This window comes from Eleutherodactylus coqui, chromosome 13, assembly GCF_035609145.1.
Source record: "Eleutherodactylus coqui strain aEleCoq1 chromosome 13, aEleCoq1.hap1, whole genome shotgun sequence".
Classification (NCBI taxonomy): domain Eukaryota; kingdom Metazoa; phylum Chordata; class Amphibia; order Anura; family Eleutherodactylidae; genus Eleutherodactylus; species Eleutherodactylus coqui.
In genome coordinates this window covers 17331275-17350984 of record NC_089849.1, presented here as the reverse complement: position 1 = coordinate 17350984, position 19710 = coordinate 17331275, and the positions used below count along the sequence as shown (strand labels likewise).

The 19710-nt window shown below is 43.0% G+C and overlaps 1 protein-coding gene across 4 annotated transcripts in view; it reads left to right on the top strand.

Moving 5' to 3' along the window:
* Window positions 1-19710, top strand: part of NKAIN4 (sodium/potassium transporting ATPase interacting 4) — an 87305-nt gene that overhangs the window by 40816 nt on the left and 26779 nt on the right. For all 4 annotated transcript variants that reach the window (XM_066586522.1, XM_066586519.1, XM_066586520.1 and 1 more), the window contains exons 2-4: window positions 3334-3471; window positions 9103-9183; window positions 14444-14641. In XM_066586522.1, the coding sequence (XP_066442619.1) occupies window positions 3334-3471; window positions 9103-9183; window positions 14444-14641 (417 nt within the window). The remainder of the gene's footprint in view (window positions 1-3333; window positions 3472-9102; window positions 9184-14443; window positions 14642-19710) is intronic.

Below are 19710 nucleotides of genomic sequence, written 5' to 3'. Positions count from 1 at the left end.
TCTACCCCACAGTATAATAACCACATACAGAGCATCTACCGCACAGTATAATAACCACATACAGAACATCTACCCCACAGTATAATAACCACATACAGAGCATCTACCGCACAGTATAATAACCACATACAGAGCATCTACCGCACAGTATAATAACCACATACAGAGCACCTACCACACAGTATAATAACCACATACAGAGCACCTACCGCACAGTATAATAACCACATACAGAGCATCTACCGCACAGTATAATAACCACATACAGAGCATCTACCGCACAGTATAATAACCACATACAGAGCACCTACCGCACAGTATCATAACCACATACAGAGCATCTACCACACAGTATAATAACCACATGCAGAGCACCTACCGCACAGTATAATAACCACATACAGAACATCTACCACACAGTATAATAACCACATACAGAGCATCTACCCCACAGTATAATAACCACATACAGAGCATCTACCGCACAGTATAATAACCACATACAGAGCATCTGCCGCACAGTATAATAACCACATAAAGAGCATCTACCGCACAGTATAATAACCACATACAGAACATGTACCGCACAGTATAATACCCACATACAGAGCATCTACCCCACAGTATAATAACCTCATACAGAGCACCTACCGCACAGTATAATAACCACATACAGAGCACCTACCGCACAGTATAATAACCACATACAGAGCATCTACCCCACAGTATAATAACCACATACAGAACATCTACCCCACAGTATAATAACCACATACAGAACATGTACCCCACAGTATAATAACCACATACAGAGCACCTACCGCACAGTATAATAACCACATACAGAGCATCTACCCCACAGTATAATAACCACATACAGAACATGTACCCCACAGTATAATAACCACATACAGAACATCTACCACACAGTATAATAACCACATACAGAACATCCACCACACAGTATAATAACCACATACAGAGCATCTACCGCACAGTATAATAACCACATACAGAGCATCTACCGCACAGTATAATAACCACATACAGAGCATCTACCGCACAGTATAATAACCACATACACAGCATCTACCGCACAGTATAATAACCACATACAGAGCATCTACCGCACAGTATAATAACCACATACAGAGCATCTACCGCACAGTATAATCACATACAGAGCATCTACCGCACAGTATAATAACCACATACAGAACATCCACCACACAGTATAATAACCACATACAGAGCATCTACCACACAGTATAATAACCACATACAGCGCATCTACCGCACAGTATAATAACCACATACAGCGCATCTACCGCACAGTATAATAACCACATACAGAACATCCACCACACAGTATAATAACCACATACAGAGCATCTACCGCACAGTATAATAACCACATACAGAGCATCTACCGCACAGTATAATAACCACATACAGAACATCTACCGCACAGTATAATAACCACATACAGAACATCTACCCCACAGTATAATAACCACATACAGAGCATCTACCGCACAGTATAATAACCACATACAGAGCATCTACCGCACAGTATAATAACCACATACAGAGCATCTACCACACAGTATAATAACCACATACACAGCATCTACCACACAGTATAATAACCACATACAGAGCATCTACCGCACAGTATAATAACCACATACAGAACATCTACCGCACAGTATAATAACCACATACAGAACATCTACCGCACAGTATAATAACCACATACAGAGCATCTACCGCACAGTATAATAACCACATACAGAGCATCTACCGCACAGTATAATAACCACATACAGAGCATCTACCGCACAGTATAATAACCACATACAGAACATCTACCGCACAGTATAATAACCACATACAGAACATCTACCGCACAGTATAATAACCACATACAGAACATCTACCGCACAGTATAATAACCACATACAGAGCATCTACCGCACAGTATAATAACCACATACAGAGCATCTACCGCACAGTATAATAACCACATACAGAGCATCTACCGCACAGTATAATAACCACATACAGAGCATCTACCACACAGTATAATAACCACATACAGAGCATCTACCGCACAGTATAATAACCACATACAGAGCATCTACCGCACAGTATAATAACCACATACAGAACATCCACCGCACAGTATAATAACCACATACAGAACATCCACCGCACAGTATAATAACCACATACAGAGCATCTACCGCACAGTATAATAACCACATACAGAGCATCTACCGCACAGTATAATAACCACATACAGAGCATCTACCGCACAGTATAATAACCACATACAGAGCATCTACCGCACAGTATAATAACCACATACAGAGCATCTACCGCACAGTATAATAGCCATGTGAGTACTTGCTTTTTGTGTGATGAGTTAGTTTTATTGGTACCATTGTAGGGTACATTGAGTGTCCGTCACAAAGTATAATAATTGTATCCTCCAATCAATATAATAATCGCATCCATAGTGGCCCCTCCCAGTTTAATAATGACACCCAGAGCATGAATAGCAGTCAGGCAACCCCTCCCCCAGAATCACATGTATAACAGCCCGGTCCTGGCGCCGATATGAAGTAGCTTTTTAGCCTGTATTCCGCTGCAGAAATTACTCCCTACGGAAGAGTGCCCGCAGCTAGAGATGAGCGAACGTACTCGTTTCGAGTACTTACGCACCCGAGTACCGCCATTTTCGAGTACTTCAGTACTCGGGTGAAAAGATTCGGGGGGCGCCGGGGGGCGGGGAGAGGCGTGGCGGTGCGGGGGGTAGCAGCAGGGAACAGGGGGGAGCCCTCTCTCTCTCCCTCTCCCCCTCACTCCCCACTGCTACCCCCCGTGCCGCCACGGCGCCCCCCGAATTTATTCGCCCCAGTACGGAAGTGCTCAGAAATCGCGGTATTCGGGCGAAAAAGGGGCGGGGCCGAGCACGTTCTCTCATCTCTACCCGCAGCCGAAACGGCGATACAATTGGCATGTGGCGGATTTTAATTCCACGGTGCAGGTCTGTTTCTGCGCCACTTATGTTTTTCTGCCTACGTAACCAGTGACGCATCTTCTGCTTACAGATTGCTGCATAACTATTCAAACTAAGCAATCAGCATGACAATCTCTGTGACGTGTGATGACTTCCATATTGGTTATCGCCCAGCATTCCCAGAAGTAGATGTAACTACAGTAATAAACAATTCAGTAATGTTTGAGCTGGAATTGTTTCTTCCCCTTGAGTTTTGTTACTGTATTTGTACTTTTATTTTAAAGTTCTCTTTTTTGGTCTCTCTCTAGATAGCGGCATTAGAGCGTCAGGTCTTTGACTTTCTTGGATATCAGTGGGCTCCTATCTTGGCAAACTTCCTGCAGATCATCGTCATTATATTAGGTCTCTTTGGGACTCTACAATACAGACCTCGCTATGTGGTTGCAGTAAGTATACAGTCTAAATATACGTTTCACTGTCTAACTATAAGACACAAAAAGAATTCATTAATTAGAAATAGTCCCAATAATTACAAGCAAATGTGAAAATGATAGCTAATAGTAATTATATTCTTATACCTATGGGGCAGTATTATAGTAATTATATTCTTGTACATAGGGGGCAGTATTATAGTAGTTATATTCTTGTACATAGGGGGCAGTATTATAGTAGTTATATTCTTGTACATAGGAGGTAGTATTATAGTAGTTATATTCTTGTACATAGGAGGCAGTATTATAGTAGTTATATTCTTGTACATAGAGGGCAGTATTATAGTAGTTATATTCTTGTACATAGGAGGCAGTATTATAGTAGTTATATTCTTGTACATAGGGGGCAGTATTATAGTAGTTATATTCTAGTACATAGGGGCAGTATTATAGTAGTTATATTCTTGTACATAGGAGCAGTATTATAGTAGTTATATTCTAGTACATATGGGGCAGTATTATAGTAGTTATATTCTAGTACATAGGGGCAGTATTATAGTAGTTATATTCTTGTACATAGGAGGCAGTATTATAGTAGTTATATTCTTGTACATAGGAGGCAGTATTATAGTAGTTATATTCTTGTACATAGGGGGCAGTATTATAGTAGTTATATTCTTGTACATAGGGGGCAGTATTATAGTAGTTATATTCTTGTACATGGAGGCAGTATTATAGTAGTTATATTCTTGTACATAGGGGGCAGTATTATAGTAGTTATATTCTAGTACATAGGAGCAGTATTATAGTAGTTATATTCTAGTACATAGGGGGCAGTATTATAGTAGTTATATTCTAGTACATAGGAGCAGTATTATAGTAGTTATATTCTTGTACATAGGGGCAGTATTATAGTAGTTATATTCTTGTACATAGGGGCAGTATTATAGTAGTTATATTCTTGTACATAGGAGCAGCATTATAGTAGTTATATTCTTGTACATAGGAGGCAGTATTATAGTAGTTATATTCTTGTACCTACGGGGCAGTATTATAGTAGTTATATTCTTGTACCTACGGGGCAGTGTTATAGTAGTTATATTCTTGTACATAGAGGGCAGTATTATAGTAGTTATATTCTTGTACATACGGGCAGTATTATAGTAGTTATATTCTAGTACATAGGGGGCAGTATTATAGTAGTTATATTCTAGTACATAGGGGCAGTATTATAGTAGTTATATTCTAGTACATAGGAGCAGTATTATAGTAGTTATATTCTAGTACATAGGGGGCAGTATTATAGTAGTTATATTCTAGTACATAGGGGGCAGTATTATAGTAGTTATATTCTTGTACATAGGGGCAGTATTATAGTAGTTATATTCTAGTACATAGGGGGCAGTATTATAGTAGTTATATTCTAGTACATAGGAGCAGTATTATAGTAGTTATATTCTAGTACATAGGGGGCAGTATTATAGTAGTTATATTCTAGTACATAGGGGGCAGTATTATAGTAGTTATATTCTTGTACATAGGGGGCAGTATTATAGTAGTTATATTCTAGTACATAGGAGCAGTATTATAGTAGTTATATTCTAGTACATAGGAGCAGTATTATAGTAGTTATATTCTTGTACACAGGATGCAGTATTATAGTAGTTATATTCTTGTACATAGGGGCAGTATTATAGTAGTTATATTCTTGTACATAGGGGCAGTATTATAGTAGTTATATTCTTGTACATAGGGGCAGTATTATAGTAGTTATATTCTAGTACATAGGCAGCAGTATTATAGTAGTTATATTCTTGTACATAGGGGGCAGTATTATAGTAGTTATATTCTAGTACATAGGAGCAGTATTATAGTAGTTATATTCTAGTACATAGGGGGCAGTATTATAGTAGTTATATTCTAGTACATAGGGGGCAGTATTATAGTAGTTATATTCTTGTACATAGGGGCAGTATTATAGTAGTTATATTCTAGTACATAGGAGCAGTATTATAGTAGTTATATTCTAGTACATAGGGGGCAGTATTATAGTAGTTATATTCTTGTACATAGGGGCAGTATTATAGTAGTTATATTCTTGTACATAGGGGCAGTATTATAGTAGTTATATTCTTGTACATAGGGGCAGTATTATAGTAGTTATATTCTTATACATAGGGGGGAGTATTATAGTAATTATATTCTTGTACATAGGAGCAGTATTATAGTAGTTATATTCTTGTACATAGGGGGCAGTATTATAGCAGTTATATTCTTGTACATAGGGGCAGTATTATAGTAGTTATATTCTTATACATAGGAGCAGTATTATAGTAGTTATATTCTTGTACATAGGGGGCAGTATTATAGTAGGTATATTCTTGTACATAGGAGGCAGTATTATAGTAGTTATATTCTTGTACATAGGGGGCAGTATTATAGTAGTTATATTCTTGTACATAGGAGCAGCATTATAGTAGTTATATTCTTGTACATAGGGGGCAGTATTACAGTAGTTATATTCCTGTACATAGGAGCAGTATTATAGTAGTTATATTCTTGTACATAGGAGCAGTATTATAGTAGTTATATTCTTGTACATAGGAGCAGTATTATAGTAGTTATATTCTTGTACATAGGGGGCAGTATTATAGTAGTTATATTCTTGTACATAGGAGCAGTATTATAGTAGTTATATTCTTGTACATAGGAGCAGTATTATAGTAGTTATATTCTTGTACATAGGGGGCAGTATTATAGTAGTTATATTCTTGTACATAGGGGGCAGTATTATAGTAGTTATATTCTTGTACACAGGAGGCAGTATTATAGTAGTTATATTATTGTACATAGGGAGCAGTATTATAGTAGTTATATTCTTGTACATAGGAGCAGTATTATAGTAGTTATATTCTTGTACATAGGGGGCAGTATCCCACCCTGTAAAATACGCAGATCTCCGCAAACAATATCAAGTCTTTGAATGTTGTGATGTAATTTGGTCAAGCAGCTGCCTTATGGTTGCATCCTCTTTAACCCTTTGCTCCATATTGACTCCATTCATCTACAATTCTTCCATCTTTCCCACAGTAATTAATGTCTGATCAATGTGTCTTGGACCACAACTTTGAATATGTGGATTGCCTTAAATGAATTACAGCATTCCAAGAATTGATATAGCATGTGGTGTTTCAGTAGTTGTAACCTGTTATCATCGATGTTGTGACCTGAATCGTTCTGTAAATTCATGACTCACCCACGTTGCTCTCACAATGTGTGTAAAGCAGCTTTCCAGTCATCAGCAGAATAAGAACTTTATTTCCTTTCGTCCATTCAGTAATAAAAGAGGATTATAAGAAGCGGAGTCACATGTCTTGGCTGTATTCCCTTCACCGCTTAAGGACATGGCTTTTTTTTCGATTATTCCTCCTCACTCCTTTGCATATTACATATATATATATATATATATATATATATATATATATATATATATATATATATATATATATTGTGTCGCTGTCTTCTGACAGCCATACATTTTTTTATCTTTCCATCTACAGAATTATGTGAAGCACTTGTTTGTCATTGCACAACTTGTGGTTCCTATTGGTACCATTTTGGAATAAATACGACTTTCTGATCACTTTTTATGACATTTTTTCTTGGAGACTGGGTGACCAAAAAAGTGCAATTCTGGCAATTCTGTATTATTTTTTTGTTCAGGTGACATTTACTCTGCGGGATTAACAATGCATCATTTTGATAGATGGGGCTTGCATGGATGCGACGGTTCCAAATATGTTTTGGAGTATTTTTTTTTTATTTTTTTTATTATGAATATGGGAAAAGTTTGTTTTTTTTAACTTTTAGTATTCTTACATTTTTTAATAATAAAAAACACTTTTTCATCTTGAACTTGCCTTGAACTTGTAGTTGTTTGGTCGCTTATACCTTCTATTGTTTTTTTTTTTTTTATGACATTCTATTGCCGTCCTAATAGGCAGAAATACATGGCATCCTTGAGGGCCTTTAGAATGCCCTGGGTTGCAATGGCATTTTGCGATCTTATCCCCTAGGATCTCTGAACCCCGATCGGGGCATTCAAAAGGTAAAAAGCCATGATCAGTGAAACCGCTGATCGCGACTGTTGCTGGCAAGTTTCAGCTGTCAAAAACGTCTGGCACCTGTTCGTAGCCGGATCGGCACCCAAAAGGTTCAAGGGGTTAATAATGTGACCATGTGAACAGAACTGGAGATCTGACATCAAAGAGTGTTCTGTTTCTTACTGATCACTGGACGCTGCAGATGGGGTAGGACAGGCCGGGCCCCCAACAGATGTTTAGGGCCGTTTCTAAAGCTGCACCCGCTGGAACAGCACACCGCATTGGACATCATGTCCTGTGAGTGAGTGTATGTGAATATAAAGTTTAGGGGTCACAGAGTGGAGGATCAATATTAATTGAAAGGAACCCTTAGAGCAGAGTTCTCTTACTAATTCGAGACACAGAGGGGTCACTATTCTTAATTGTGGCCAGATCAGGGTAACAATTACTGATTGAGGCCACAATGGGGGCATTATTACTGATTAACGCCATGGAGGGGTCACTATTTCTTAGTAAGACCATAGCAGGTTCATTACTATAGAGGGAAACTGAAAAGCCCATTAGGGGTAACGGGAGCTGGATGGGGTGAGTGTGCAGAAGTAAGTTATGCCTGGAAAAAAAACTCAGTGGCGGTCTAGACCCCCAAAAAACGAAAACCAAATACGGATGACTCCAAACAGAGAGGATATTACCTGATCATCTGTGGTCACTGGAGGTAATTGCACTGTATTTACGGTCACTGTGTAGAACTGGTAATTAAATATGTTATATGATAACAGGTTTTTTTTTACAGGTATACCAGAGCTTGGCTATGTTACTGTATCTCTAGCTGAGCTTGATTGTGGTGCTGTATTTATGTTAGAGCTTGGTTCAGGTGCTGTATTTATGTTAGAGCTTGGTTCTGGTGCTGTATTTATGCATGAGCTTGGTTCAGGTGCAGTATTTAAGTTAAATAAACAAGTTAAGGATGTAAGGACACAGCGTATCTGCCTTCACACAGCCTGACCACTGGCACCTGCAGCAGCCAATGGCTGCATAATTTTGCTACTATGTTATAAGGCAATACTTTGGTTGGGTGTGAACAGTTATAGCATGTTTCCAGCCTTAGAGCCCTTACACATAGGTGTATGTTTTGTCCATGTGCTTCACGGACAGCACACAGATACATTATAGCCTATGAGGGTATTCACATGGGTGAGTTTTCACAAAAATTGCATCATGTCCTCTTCTGGTCCATATCATGGGCGAGAGTAGGATATGTGATGCCCACTGTCTCGCATATTGAACAGCACACCGGGAGAAACTCAGGTGCAACTCGAACACGGCAATCTGAATGGGGACTTAGGGTGGGCCACTACTAATGGGCCAGTGCTGTGTGCTTGACCCCCGGCTAAATTTTGCCAGCCACCCTCTGTGCTGTAGGATGATTTTTTTTGTAAATATATATTTTTTGCCTTTTTGCCAAAATCTGACTTTTGTAGTTTTTATACAATTTGATGTTGTCCTCTATATGACCCTCTCTGCCTCTCTCTGTTTCTGCCAGTATGCCATCTGGGCAGCCGTGTGGGTGACCTGGAATGTTTTTCTGATCTGTTTCTACATGGAAGTGGGAGATCTGTGTAAGGTAAGACATGCAGTCATGCTCCACATCATCGTGCTGTATACCCTTTGTTAGTGGATCAATTCCTATACATCCTTAACCCTTTCCAATCCAATTTGTATCCTGGTTTTCCTAGAGGGGTTACTCTTTTTCTGATGTTATATAACTGCGCTATCTGCTGGCTAAAGCCAGTACTGCATGAGGTGACACGTTGGATAGGCTCCAACAGCAGAGAGGCTGGCAATATACAGTAAGAGAACCCAAACGAACGTCTTCCTACATCGGAGCTGTACAGCCTTAAATCATAATGTCTTCAGACGTCAGACAGTGGATTGGAAAGGGTTAAAGGGAACCCATCCAGGGGCGTAACTATAGAGGATGCAGGGGATGCGGTTGCACCCGGGCCCAGGAGCCTTGGGGGGCCCATAAGGCCTCTCTTCTCCATATAGGAAGCCCAGTACTATGAATAAAGCATTATAGTTGGGGGCCCCATTCCAGGTTTTGCATTGGGGCCCAGGAGCTTCGAGTTACGCCTCTGAACCCATCACCAGAATAAGCCCTTTCTTGCTGGGGTGGCTCACATGATCTCCATCTAGAAACACTTGCGGCCCACAATGGCGATCCGACCAGCTTCCAAATGTGTGACCACAGACATGCTTGTGCAATGGGAAATGGTGCTGTACAGGAGAGGGGACAGTAAGTACTAAGGCCAGATTCACACAGGCCTATGCACATTATTGCCCATCGGCGTTGCATATTTGCATGCGTTTTTGCTGTACTTTTTGTACATGCAAGTCGTGCGCAATTGCGCGTGCATAAAAATATGCACTGATGCCCTCCGCCATTGAAATGGCCAATTAGTTTAATGAATTCATAAGTTGGCAGGGAAGTCCATAGCGGTGGCTTGTGGCCCTTTTACAAGGGCCTACAGTCGTCTAAACCACCGACGTCGTTAGCGCTCATGCAGAGCTTTTAGATAGAAAGACTTACCGCTGGATCGCGGGCTTCACCTTCTGTGTGAATCGCTGAGCGGGGAGCATTTACACGTAACGAGAAGCCAGCGATAGTTTTTATGCTGAATGGAAGTCAGTGAACAAATAGTGGGCAATTTAGTTTTTTTTCCATTGACATTCAACGATTATCGCTCAAATATTGAGTGGTAATCATCACATGTAAACAGGCCATTAGTTTTATAATGTTTAACCCTTTCCTGTCCTTTATTTTTTTAACCACTTTAGAATCAGAGATTTATCCCTTTTTTATTTTCGCCTTTTCGTTCCCGCCTTCCAAGAGCCTTTTTTTTTCCCCATTAACGTAGCGGTATAATGCTTGTTTTTTGCGGGATGAGTTGTATTTTTTTTAATGTATTGTATAATATACGGAAAAGTTTAGGTGGGAAGCATAAAATTGAAAAAAAAATGCACAGTGAAGTAAAAATGATCTTTTTTCTACAAGTCAATACGATTTTGGTAATACCAAATTGATGCATTTTTTAATGACTTTTTAAAAAGTTTAAAAAAATATTTTTTTCAACAAAAAATTGCTTTGTCTGGCATATTCCGGGACCAGCAGCTTTTTAATTTTTTCAGCAACTGCAGGGCTTATTTTTTTGTAGAACGAGCTGTAATTTTTATTATCTCCATTTTGGGGATCATACATCTTTTTGATCAGTGTTTGCTAAAAATGTTTGGGACTGGAATTAAGAGTAAAATTACAATTTGTCATTCCGTCCCTTTTTCTTTTTATGGCCTATACTGTGCGGGATAAATATCATGATATGTTAATAGTTTGGACTTTTACATTCACAAAGATGCCAAATATGTGGGGGGTTTTAAATGTTTAGCTTTTTATAGGAAAAATGGGGAAAAGTTTTTATTTTTAGACTATTAATATTTTTTTAACTGTTAGAAGTGTAAAAAAAAAGGTTTCTCTAACTTGCAATCATTTGATCGTTTGTACTATATACTGCAATACTTCAGTAATACAGTATATAGTGGTTTTTGATGTTGGGCAGGGCTTGATAAACATCTATGCATTGCAGCCTCGGGAGCCTTCAGTAGGCTCCAGGTGCCATGCTGGCCCATCGGCACCCTGTAATTGTGCTGTGCGGGATAGCCGATGGGGCGTGGGAACAGGTCTTCCCCTTCACGCTGACTGTTTAGACGCACGTTCAGCTTTGACCACAGCACCTAAACAGTTAAGTGGCGTAATCGGAGTTACCTGCGGTTGTCAACTATCAGAAACAGCTGATAGCCGTCAGGTATGGAGATGATTTGGCTCCTGGGCCCACTCCATACACACTTTAGGACCGCAGAACGTTTATAGTTGTTCGGTTGTCCTTAAGTGCTTAATATAACTTGGCAAACTCCTGTTGCAGCCCTAGCGAGGGGTTCAATCTGGTGCCAAACAATCAGAAAATATAGTATAGCTTTTGTAAATGGGAATCATTACTATTTTTACTATAGTCCTGATCAGAAAGGATGTAGTGAGTGCCTGCATCTGCATTGCCACGCGCTCCTGGTGCCAAACTTCTGCCATCTGCTGTTCCTGGAATGCTAGTATTTCCCCAGCTGTCACTAGGCATGCCTTCACTGCCCTGCCTGGACGGAGGATGCTTCTAGGGAATGCAGGAGCTGCCTTAGTGTGCCAGACATTTCCTAACTAAAGATGCTGAATTTGTATGAATTCTTATTGTTGCTTCTTTAATACCAATACTGTACATGGTGATAGCAAAGACAGCCATGCCCTAGTACATAGGCACTGGGGCCGACCAAGGAGGAAAGAACTAGGGCCAACCATGGAGGAAAGAGCTGGGACCGACCGGGGAGGAAAAAACTGGGACCAACCGGGTAGGAAAGAACTGGAGCTGAGCGGGAAGGAAAGAACTGGGGCCGACTTGGGAGGAAAGAACTGGGCCCTGCCTGGGAGTAACAAAATGGAGCCAAGCAGGGAGGAAAGAACTTGGGCCAACCAGGGAGGAAAGAACTGGGACTGAGCGGGAAGGAAAGAACTGGGGCTGACCTGAGAGGAAAGAACTAGGCCCAACCTGGGAGTAACGAAATGAAGCCGAGCGGGGAGGAAAGAACTGGGGCTGACCTGAGAGGAAAGAACTGGGCCCAACCTGGGAAGAAAGAACTGGGCCCAACCTGGGAGGAAAGAACTGGGGCCGAGCGGGGAGGAAAGAACTGGGGCTGAGCGGGAAGGAAAAAACTGGGCTCGACCTGGGAGGAAAGAACTGGGCTCGACCTGGGAGGGAAGAACTGGGCCCGACCTGGGAGGAAAGAACTGGGGCCATGCGGGGAGGAAAGAACTCGGGCCAAGCGGGGAGGAAATGAACAGGCGCGACCAGGAAGAAAAGAACTGGGGCCGATCTGGGGGGAAAGAACTGGGGCTTACCGGTGCGGAAAGAACTGGGGCTTACCGGTGCGGAAAGAACTGGGGCTTACCGGGGAGGAAAGAACTGGGGCTTACCGGGGAGGAAAGAACTGGGGCTTACCGGGGAGGAAAGAACTGGGGCTTACCGGGGAGGAAAGAACTGGGCTCAACCTGGGAGGAAAGAACTGGGCCCGACCTGGGAGGAAAGAACTGGGGCCATGCGGGGAGGAAAGAACTCGGGCCAAGCGGGGAGGAAATGAACAGGCGCGACCGGGAAGAAAAGAACTGGGGCCGATCTGGGGGGAAAGAACTGGGGCTTACCGGGGAGGAAAGAACTGGGGCTTACCGGGGAGGAAAGAACTGGGGCTTACCGGGGAGGAAAGAACTGGGGCTTACCGGGGAGGAAAGAACTGGGGCTTACCGGGGAGGAAAGAACTGGGGCTTACCGGGGAGGAAAGAACTGGGGCTTACCGGGGAGGAAAGAACTGGGGCTTACCGGGGAGGAAAGAACTGGGGCCTACCGGAGAGGAAAGAACTGGGGCCGACCGGGAATGAAAGATCTGGGGCCGACCGGGAATGAAAGATCTGGGCCGACCGGAAAGGAAAGAACTGGGGCCGACCGGAAAGGAAAGAACTGGGGTCGACCGGAAAGGAAAGAACTGGGGTCGACCGGAAAGGAAAGAACTGGGGTCGACCGGGAAGGAAAGAACTGGGGTCGACCGGGAAGGAAAGAACTGGGGTCGAGTGGGGAGGAAAGCACTGGGGCCGAGTGGGGAGGAAAGCACTGGGGCCGAGTGGGGAGGAAAGCACTGGGGCCGAGTGGGGAGGAAAGAACTGGGGCCGAGTGAGGAGGAAAGAACTGGGGCTGAGCGGGAAGGAAAGAACTGGGGCCGAGTGGGGAGGAAAGAACTGGGGCCGAGTGGGGAGGAAAGAACTGTGGCCAACCGGGAAAGGGGACTGTGGCTCACTGAGGATAACTATGACTGTTACATGGAATACTCTGGCTGGCACTGGAGACACTGTGGCTATTACTGTGTCAGTGGGGCCATTATGAGTAGTACTTTGGCCAGTTTTATCATGGGGCCATCAATATGTCTCTCTGTGCCTTTCAAAAGCAATGGGATTTTTGCACTGAGAAACAACTGCAACCTTACCCCAGTTCTAAACTAAGGTTGGATTCACAGGAGCATATGCGTATTTGCACCACGTTTTTGCAAGTCGGGCGTTGCATAGTTGCGTGCGTGACTGAGTTTTTTAATGTACCGCTGGCATGCACAAAAAAACACGCACCCATTCTCCCAGCCATTGAAATGGACAATTAGTGTAATGAGTTCAAGACGTGTTCTTTCCATGCACAGGAAAATAGAGCGTGCTGCATAATTTTTTTTTTTGCACGACCGAATTGCGCACACAAAATACGCGCATGTGAACGAACCCATTGATATCAATGGGCTCTATTTTCTGCGTATTACACGCGCAAATACGTTTGTGTGAATCTGGCCTAACTCTAACCCTAAGCCCAGTTCGGAACAACAACTCCCAGCATGCGTTGACAACTTGTGACTGTCAGGGTACGATGGGAGTTGTAGTTTTCCAAAAGCTGAAGAACCATCGGTTGGGTAACATTGCCTTAAAGTATAACTCCAGCTTGGAGCCACAGCTCAAAGTATATTAGGAAATTGCTTAAAAGGCAATCCCCATAACATAATGTATTGATTATAAGGCCATACTTTAAGGTGCTTGTTTGTACGGGCCGATGATCTGCCATATAAAAGGACCAGTAGATGCAGTTTCATTTCATTGTCCCCGTGTTGTGCGCCCGGCTATACATACAATGTGGATCGCTCCTTGCTATTGCTGTGACTGCTGTAACCCTTCATATGATCTGACGGTACTTTCCCATTTACAGGACAACGACCTGCTCACCTTTCACGTCTCTCAGCATCAGTCTTGGTGGAGCGAGCACGGGCCGGGATGTGTGAGGAAGGAGTCACCGGTTACCGGCATGCCTGGCCTGGAAAGCCACTCTTATGTATCGGTGGTTGGATGTGCCATAGAATACCAGTACATTGAGGTGTTACACAGCGCCACTCAGATACTGCTGGCGGTAAGGCCATCCTGTCATCTTTGTTAATGTTTGCCATTTTTCCGGACAATTCAGTTTACGACTTTTGTATCTACAATTCCAGGCAGCGCAACACAGGAGCAAACACCCTTCTATCTGAGCAAGACCAATAGCTGGGTTCATCCTGGGCCTCCTGGTTCATGAACACAATGTCAGTGCTAGATAGATCAGTGCAGTTGGGGAGAGGGATGCAAGAAGAGGTGTCCAGCATCGAACATCTGTTACCTGCACGGAAAGTAGGACTGCCACCGGACTGGTTATTCAGTCCAAAGTTTGGTGCCGGTATTTATTTTTTACCGGCCATATTAAGCAGCTGAGAGCATCTCTGGCCGGGCAGCAACCCCAGAGCAGCAAGGATTTCACTCTCTCTGTCTCTTTAGCTCCCGTCTAGCAGCCATAATAGGAGCTGTGACCTCTGACCTCTCCCCCTGTTGTCTGCATCCTGCATGTCCTGTACATATCCCAGACACTAGGAGGTGAGGTCAGGGGTCACAGCTCTGATTATGGCGGCTGGATGGGAGATAAAGAGACAGGGAGCGAATGAATGACATAGTAGATGCTGTGGGGTTGCTGCCCGTCCACAGGTTCAGGGAGTGAAGAGCACATAGCGGGTCTTATTGGGGCCACAACTAGGGGTATTATAACTACTGGGGACACTGTTACTATTGGGGCTACAAATGGATGCACTATTACTATTGGGACCACTACTGCGGGCACTATTATTATTGGGGCCACTGAGGGGGCACTATTACTATTGGGCCACGACTGGGAACACTGTTACTATTGGGGCCACTACTACGGGCACTATTACTATTAGGGTCTCTATTAGTATTGTGGCCATTGAGGGGCCACTAGAATAACGGCGGTAAGAGCATAGGTTGTGATTAGCCATAGCTCTAACCACACCCCCTTTTACCTTTTTGTGACAAAAGCCCTCTCCAGGTATGTCCCCTGACCCCAGCCCTTTTTGCCATTACCATAGAAGCCCTTACAGTACATCTCCGCCATACGTCTGCAGTGACTGGTATATCCTGGGAGGGGAGAACTAGTGTGGTCAGGCTGTATACGATATGGTCCTCTCTCTAAAATCCCAGACGTTCCCTTCACCATGCAATACAATTGATAAATATATTTTCTAGTTATTCTGGACTATATATTAGCTGCCAAACGTTTGCAGTTATGTGCAGAGCTACTAATCTGGCTCCAGACCCTTTATTGCCAAGATATGGCCTATCGGTGGTGACCGAATTTAAGTCCCTGGGCATTAGCATGGTTCGGAATCATGCTGATACAATAGGTGCAACCATTACACGCTATTTAGGTTAATTAGGCTTAGGCTCAGACTAGGGTCCAAACTACCCTTATCAGGGTGCATTAATCTTATTAAAACGCTAGTAACCGCCTCGGGTCTCTATATTGTACAACAAATACCCGTTAAGGTGCCCTTACTTTATTTGGGGCTCTTCCCATTCTAAACATAAACTGTCCACACTACAAAGGCCCAAAGCACAGGCAGGTATGGCATTATCTGATTTTCAGCTTTATTATTTGGTAGGCCAATTGCAGAACCTGCACACCTGTTTTCTGGACACTCCTCTACCTGTTGGGGAATACTATTTGGCCACAACAGTCTGATCAGTTTTTTAGAACACCCAGAATATATTAGGCCATCAGCCCTGTTGCCATTGCATAGGCTAGCTCTCGCTATATGGTAAATGGCTAAAACCATTTAGCAATATCGCAATGTTATACCAGATTTGCCACTGTGGCAAAACCCAACTATGCCTTCTTTACAGACTATACTGGACCCTCATTTTTGGTATGCCCTGAATATATTTAACGTGGGAGATACATATCAGAATGGAGTCCTTCTCCCCTTTACCCAACTGTGTGATACCTTTCAGATACCCCGAATCTAATTACATAGATATTTTCAACTACCCTCACTGTGCAGTTTCCCCTTTACAGTACCATTATATCTACATACTCTACAATCGGTATTCCTAATTCGCAAGGCCCTAAAGGTCTCATCTTGGCATTATATACTCACCTCCTGTCTGCAGAAGTTGCCCCTGTTCCTCTTCCAATCTAAGCAAAGTGGGTCTCTTCTGTTCTCATGCTTTCCCCAGAGGATTGGTCTGATGTACTGGATTCCCACTTGGTGGTTTCGCCCACCATTAACAATAAGCTAATACAACTCTATACAGCGCATCAGGCCTATTTGGCTCGATTGTTTAGAATAGGCAAAATTCCCACATCAGCTTATCATCACTGTCATAGTCTATGAGCTGATTTTTGGCATCTGATATGGAAATGCCCATATGTGGCAAGTTTCTGGACTGATGTTTTCAACTTCCTACAACCCATGCTGAAGACCCTAAGATTGCCCTTTTCGGCATATCACACTCTGACACTCACAGGAGAACAGAGGAGAAACAGAGAGAGACACTGATGAAGTGCTAACATGCTGGGAAAGTTTAGCATAGAAACTTACCCACAGTGCTGTGATTGGCTGTCACTGCTGACGTCATCAGGGCCTGAACCAATCATGTCCTGATAAAGGCACCCAAACAAGCTGTTAATATCAGCTTGTTTTGGATGTTTTGCCCGCTGTTGGAGGCTGTGGTCATGGCAGAGTGAGTGACCTATATTTACATCACTGCTGCACAGAGTCCAGGCAGCAGTGACATAAATTTACCATTGGTGATTGTGAAGGGGTTTTACTAACAATTACTCAAAATGTTTTATCTTCAATCTTACTAAACTATAGCTAAGCCTGCCATAGGGGTAGATTGAGGCTTTCGGGCCTGGTGCAAATGAGAACCAGGGCACTCCCAACTGCCTCACATTCAATGAGCCTCTCTAAGGCTGATGTCACAGAGGAGGAGATTTATGAGAGTAAAAATGTCATACAAAAGTTGCAAAATTTTGTGTTTGCCCTTTTTGCTGCTGCATCACACTATTGACTCATGTTCAGTCTGTGATCTATTGGTATACCTGTCTTTTTCATATGTGCTGCTGCTTAGCCCAATTCCTCCCATTGTGTATGTGCTTTTTTTCATTTTTCTTGCCCCGCTGTAGGACTTTGCATTTCTCCCTGTTAAAAACCATTCTGTTATTCGCTGCCCACTGTGCAAGCTTTTATAGATCTTTTTGAATACTCTCTCTCTTCCCTTATTTTTAGCTACTCCTCCTAGCTTTGTGTTGTATGCAAATTTGATGAGTTTACCCTCAATTCCCTCCTCTAGATCATTTATAAAAATGTTGAACACTGGGCCCAGGACAGAGCCTTGTGGTACCCCACTTGATACATTCTTCCACTTGGATGTGCAGCCCTTTATGACCATTCTCTGCATACAGCGCGGGTGTCAGCTGTTTACTACAGCTGACACCGGCGGGAAATAGCTGCGATCGGCCGATCGCGGCTATTAACCCTTTAAATGCCGCTGTCAATTCTGACAGCGGCATTTAAATCCCCCGAACTGTTCAGGGGTCCCGCACGGCCCCCTCGCGGTGAGATCGGGGGAGCCGTGCAGGTGTCATGGCAGCCAGGGGCCTTTTGAAAGGCCCCAGAGCTGCCTTAGCAGACTGCCTATCAAGGCATCCCCGTGGGGTGGCTTGATAGACTGCCTGTCAAATGGCAGTGTGACGTAATGCTATAGCTTTACGTCATACTGCAGGAGCGATCAAAGCATCGCTGGTTGTAGTCCCCCAGGGGGACGTTAAAGTAAAGTAAAAAAAAATCAATTAAGTTTTATTACTTGCAAAAAAAAAGTTATTAAAGTTTGAATCACCCCCCCTTTTTGCCATATCGATTATTAAAAAATCTAAATCATAAAATAAAAAAACATATTTGGTACCGCCGCGTTCGTAAAAGTCCTATCTATCAAAGTAGTGTATTATTTTTCCTGCACGGTGAACGTCGCCCGAAAAAAAAAAATAAGAACGCCAGAAATGCACTTTTTCAGTTTCTCTGTCTCCCAGAAAAAACGTAATAAAAAGCGATTAAAAAGTCGGATATATTCTAAATTGTACCATCGGAAACTACAGGAAATCCCACAAAAAATGAGCCCTCGCTCAACTACGTTGATGGAAAAATAAAAAAGTTATTGCGCGCAGAAGATGGTGGCAGAAAATAATTGAAAAAAATTAAATGTCTTTGAAAAAAAAAAGTGTTGTATAGTAAAAAAAAACTATACAAGTTTGGTATCGTAGTAATCGCACTGACTAGAGTTGAGCGAATGTACTCTGTTGAGCTTGATGCTCGTTCGAGTATTAGCGTACTCGATGGTGCTCGTTACTAGAACGAGCATCAAATCGAGAGAGAGAGAGAGAGAGAGAGAGAGAGAGACTGACCAAGGAAAAAAAAAAAAAGCTCGTGGCCCAGCGTTCCACATATAAAAATGCTCGAGTCTCCCATTGTAGTCAATGGGGTTCGTTACTCGAGTAAAGCTCTCGAATTTTACGAAAAGCTCGACTCAAATAACGCGGACCCGAGCATTTGGGTGCTCGCTCATCTCTAGCACTGACCCATAGAAAAAAGTTATTATGTCGCTTTTGTTTTATTTTGTGCACCGTAAAAACAAGACGCACTGAAAGATGGCCGAATGTTGTTTTTTTTTTCATTTTACTCCACTTATAATTTTTTCAAAGTTTTTCAGGACATTATATGGTACTTTAACCCCTTCCCGCTCCATGACGTACCGGTACGTCATGGGAGCCTGGTACTTCACGCAAAATGACGTACCGGTACGTCATCGGGATAGCGCGAGATCATGAGTGACCTCGCGCTATCCCGCAGCGGGAGCCAGCTGTCAGTCACAGCCGGCCCCCCGCTGCAACAGCGGGGGGGCATCGGAGATGAGCCCCCCGCTGTTAACCCCTTCCCTGCCGCGATCTAAGTAGATCGCGGCAGGGAAAGAGTTCACAGAGGGATCGCGCTCCCTCTGTGTCTCCGGCCGGCTCTCGCGATGTCATCGCGAGAGCCCGGCCTGTCACCATGGCAACAGGACGGCAGACACTGGCGTCCTGTGTTGCCTGTGCCTATAATC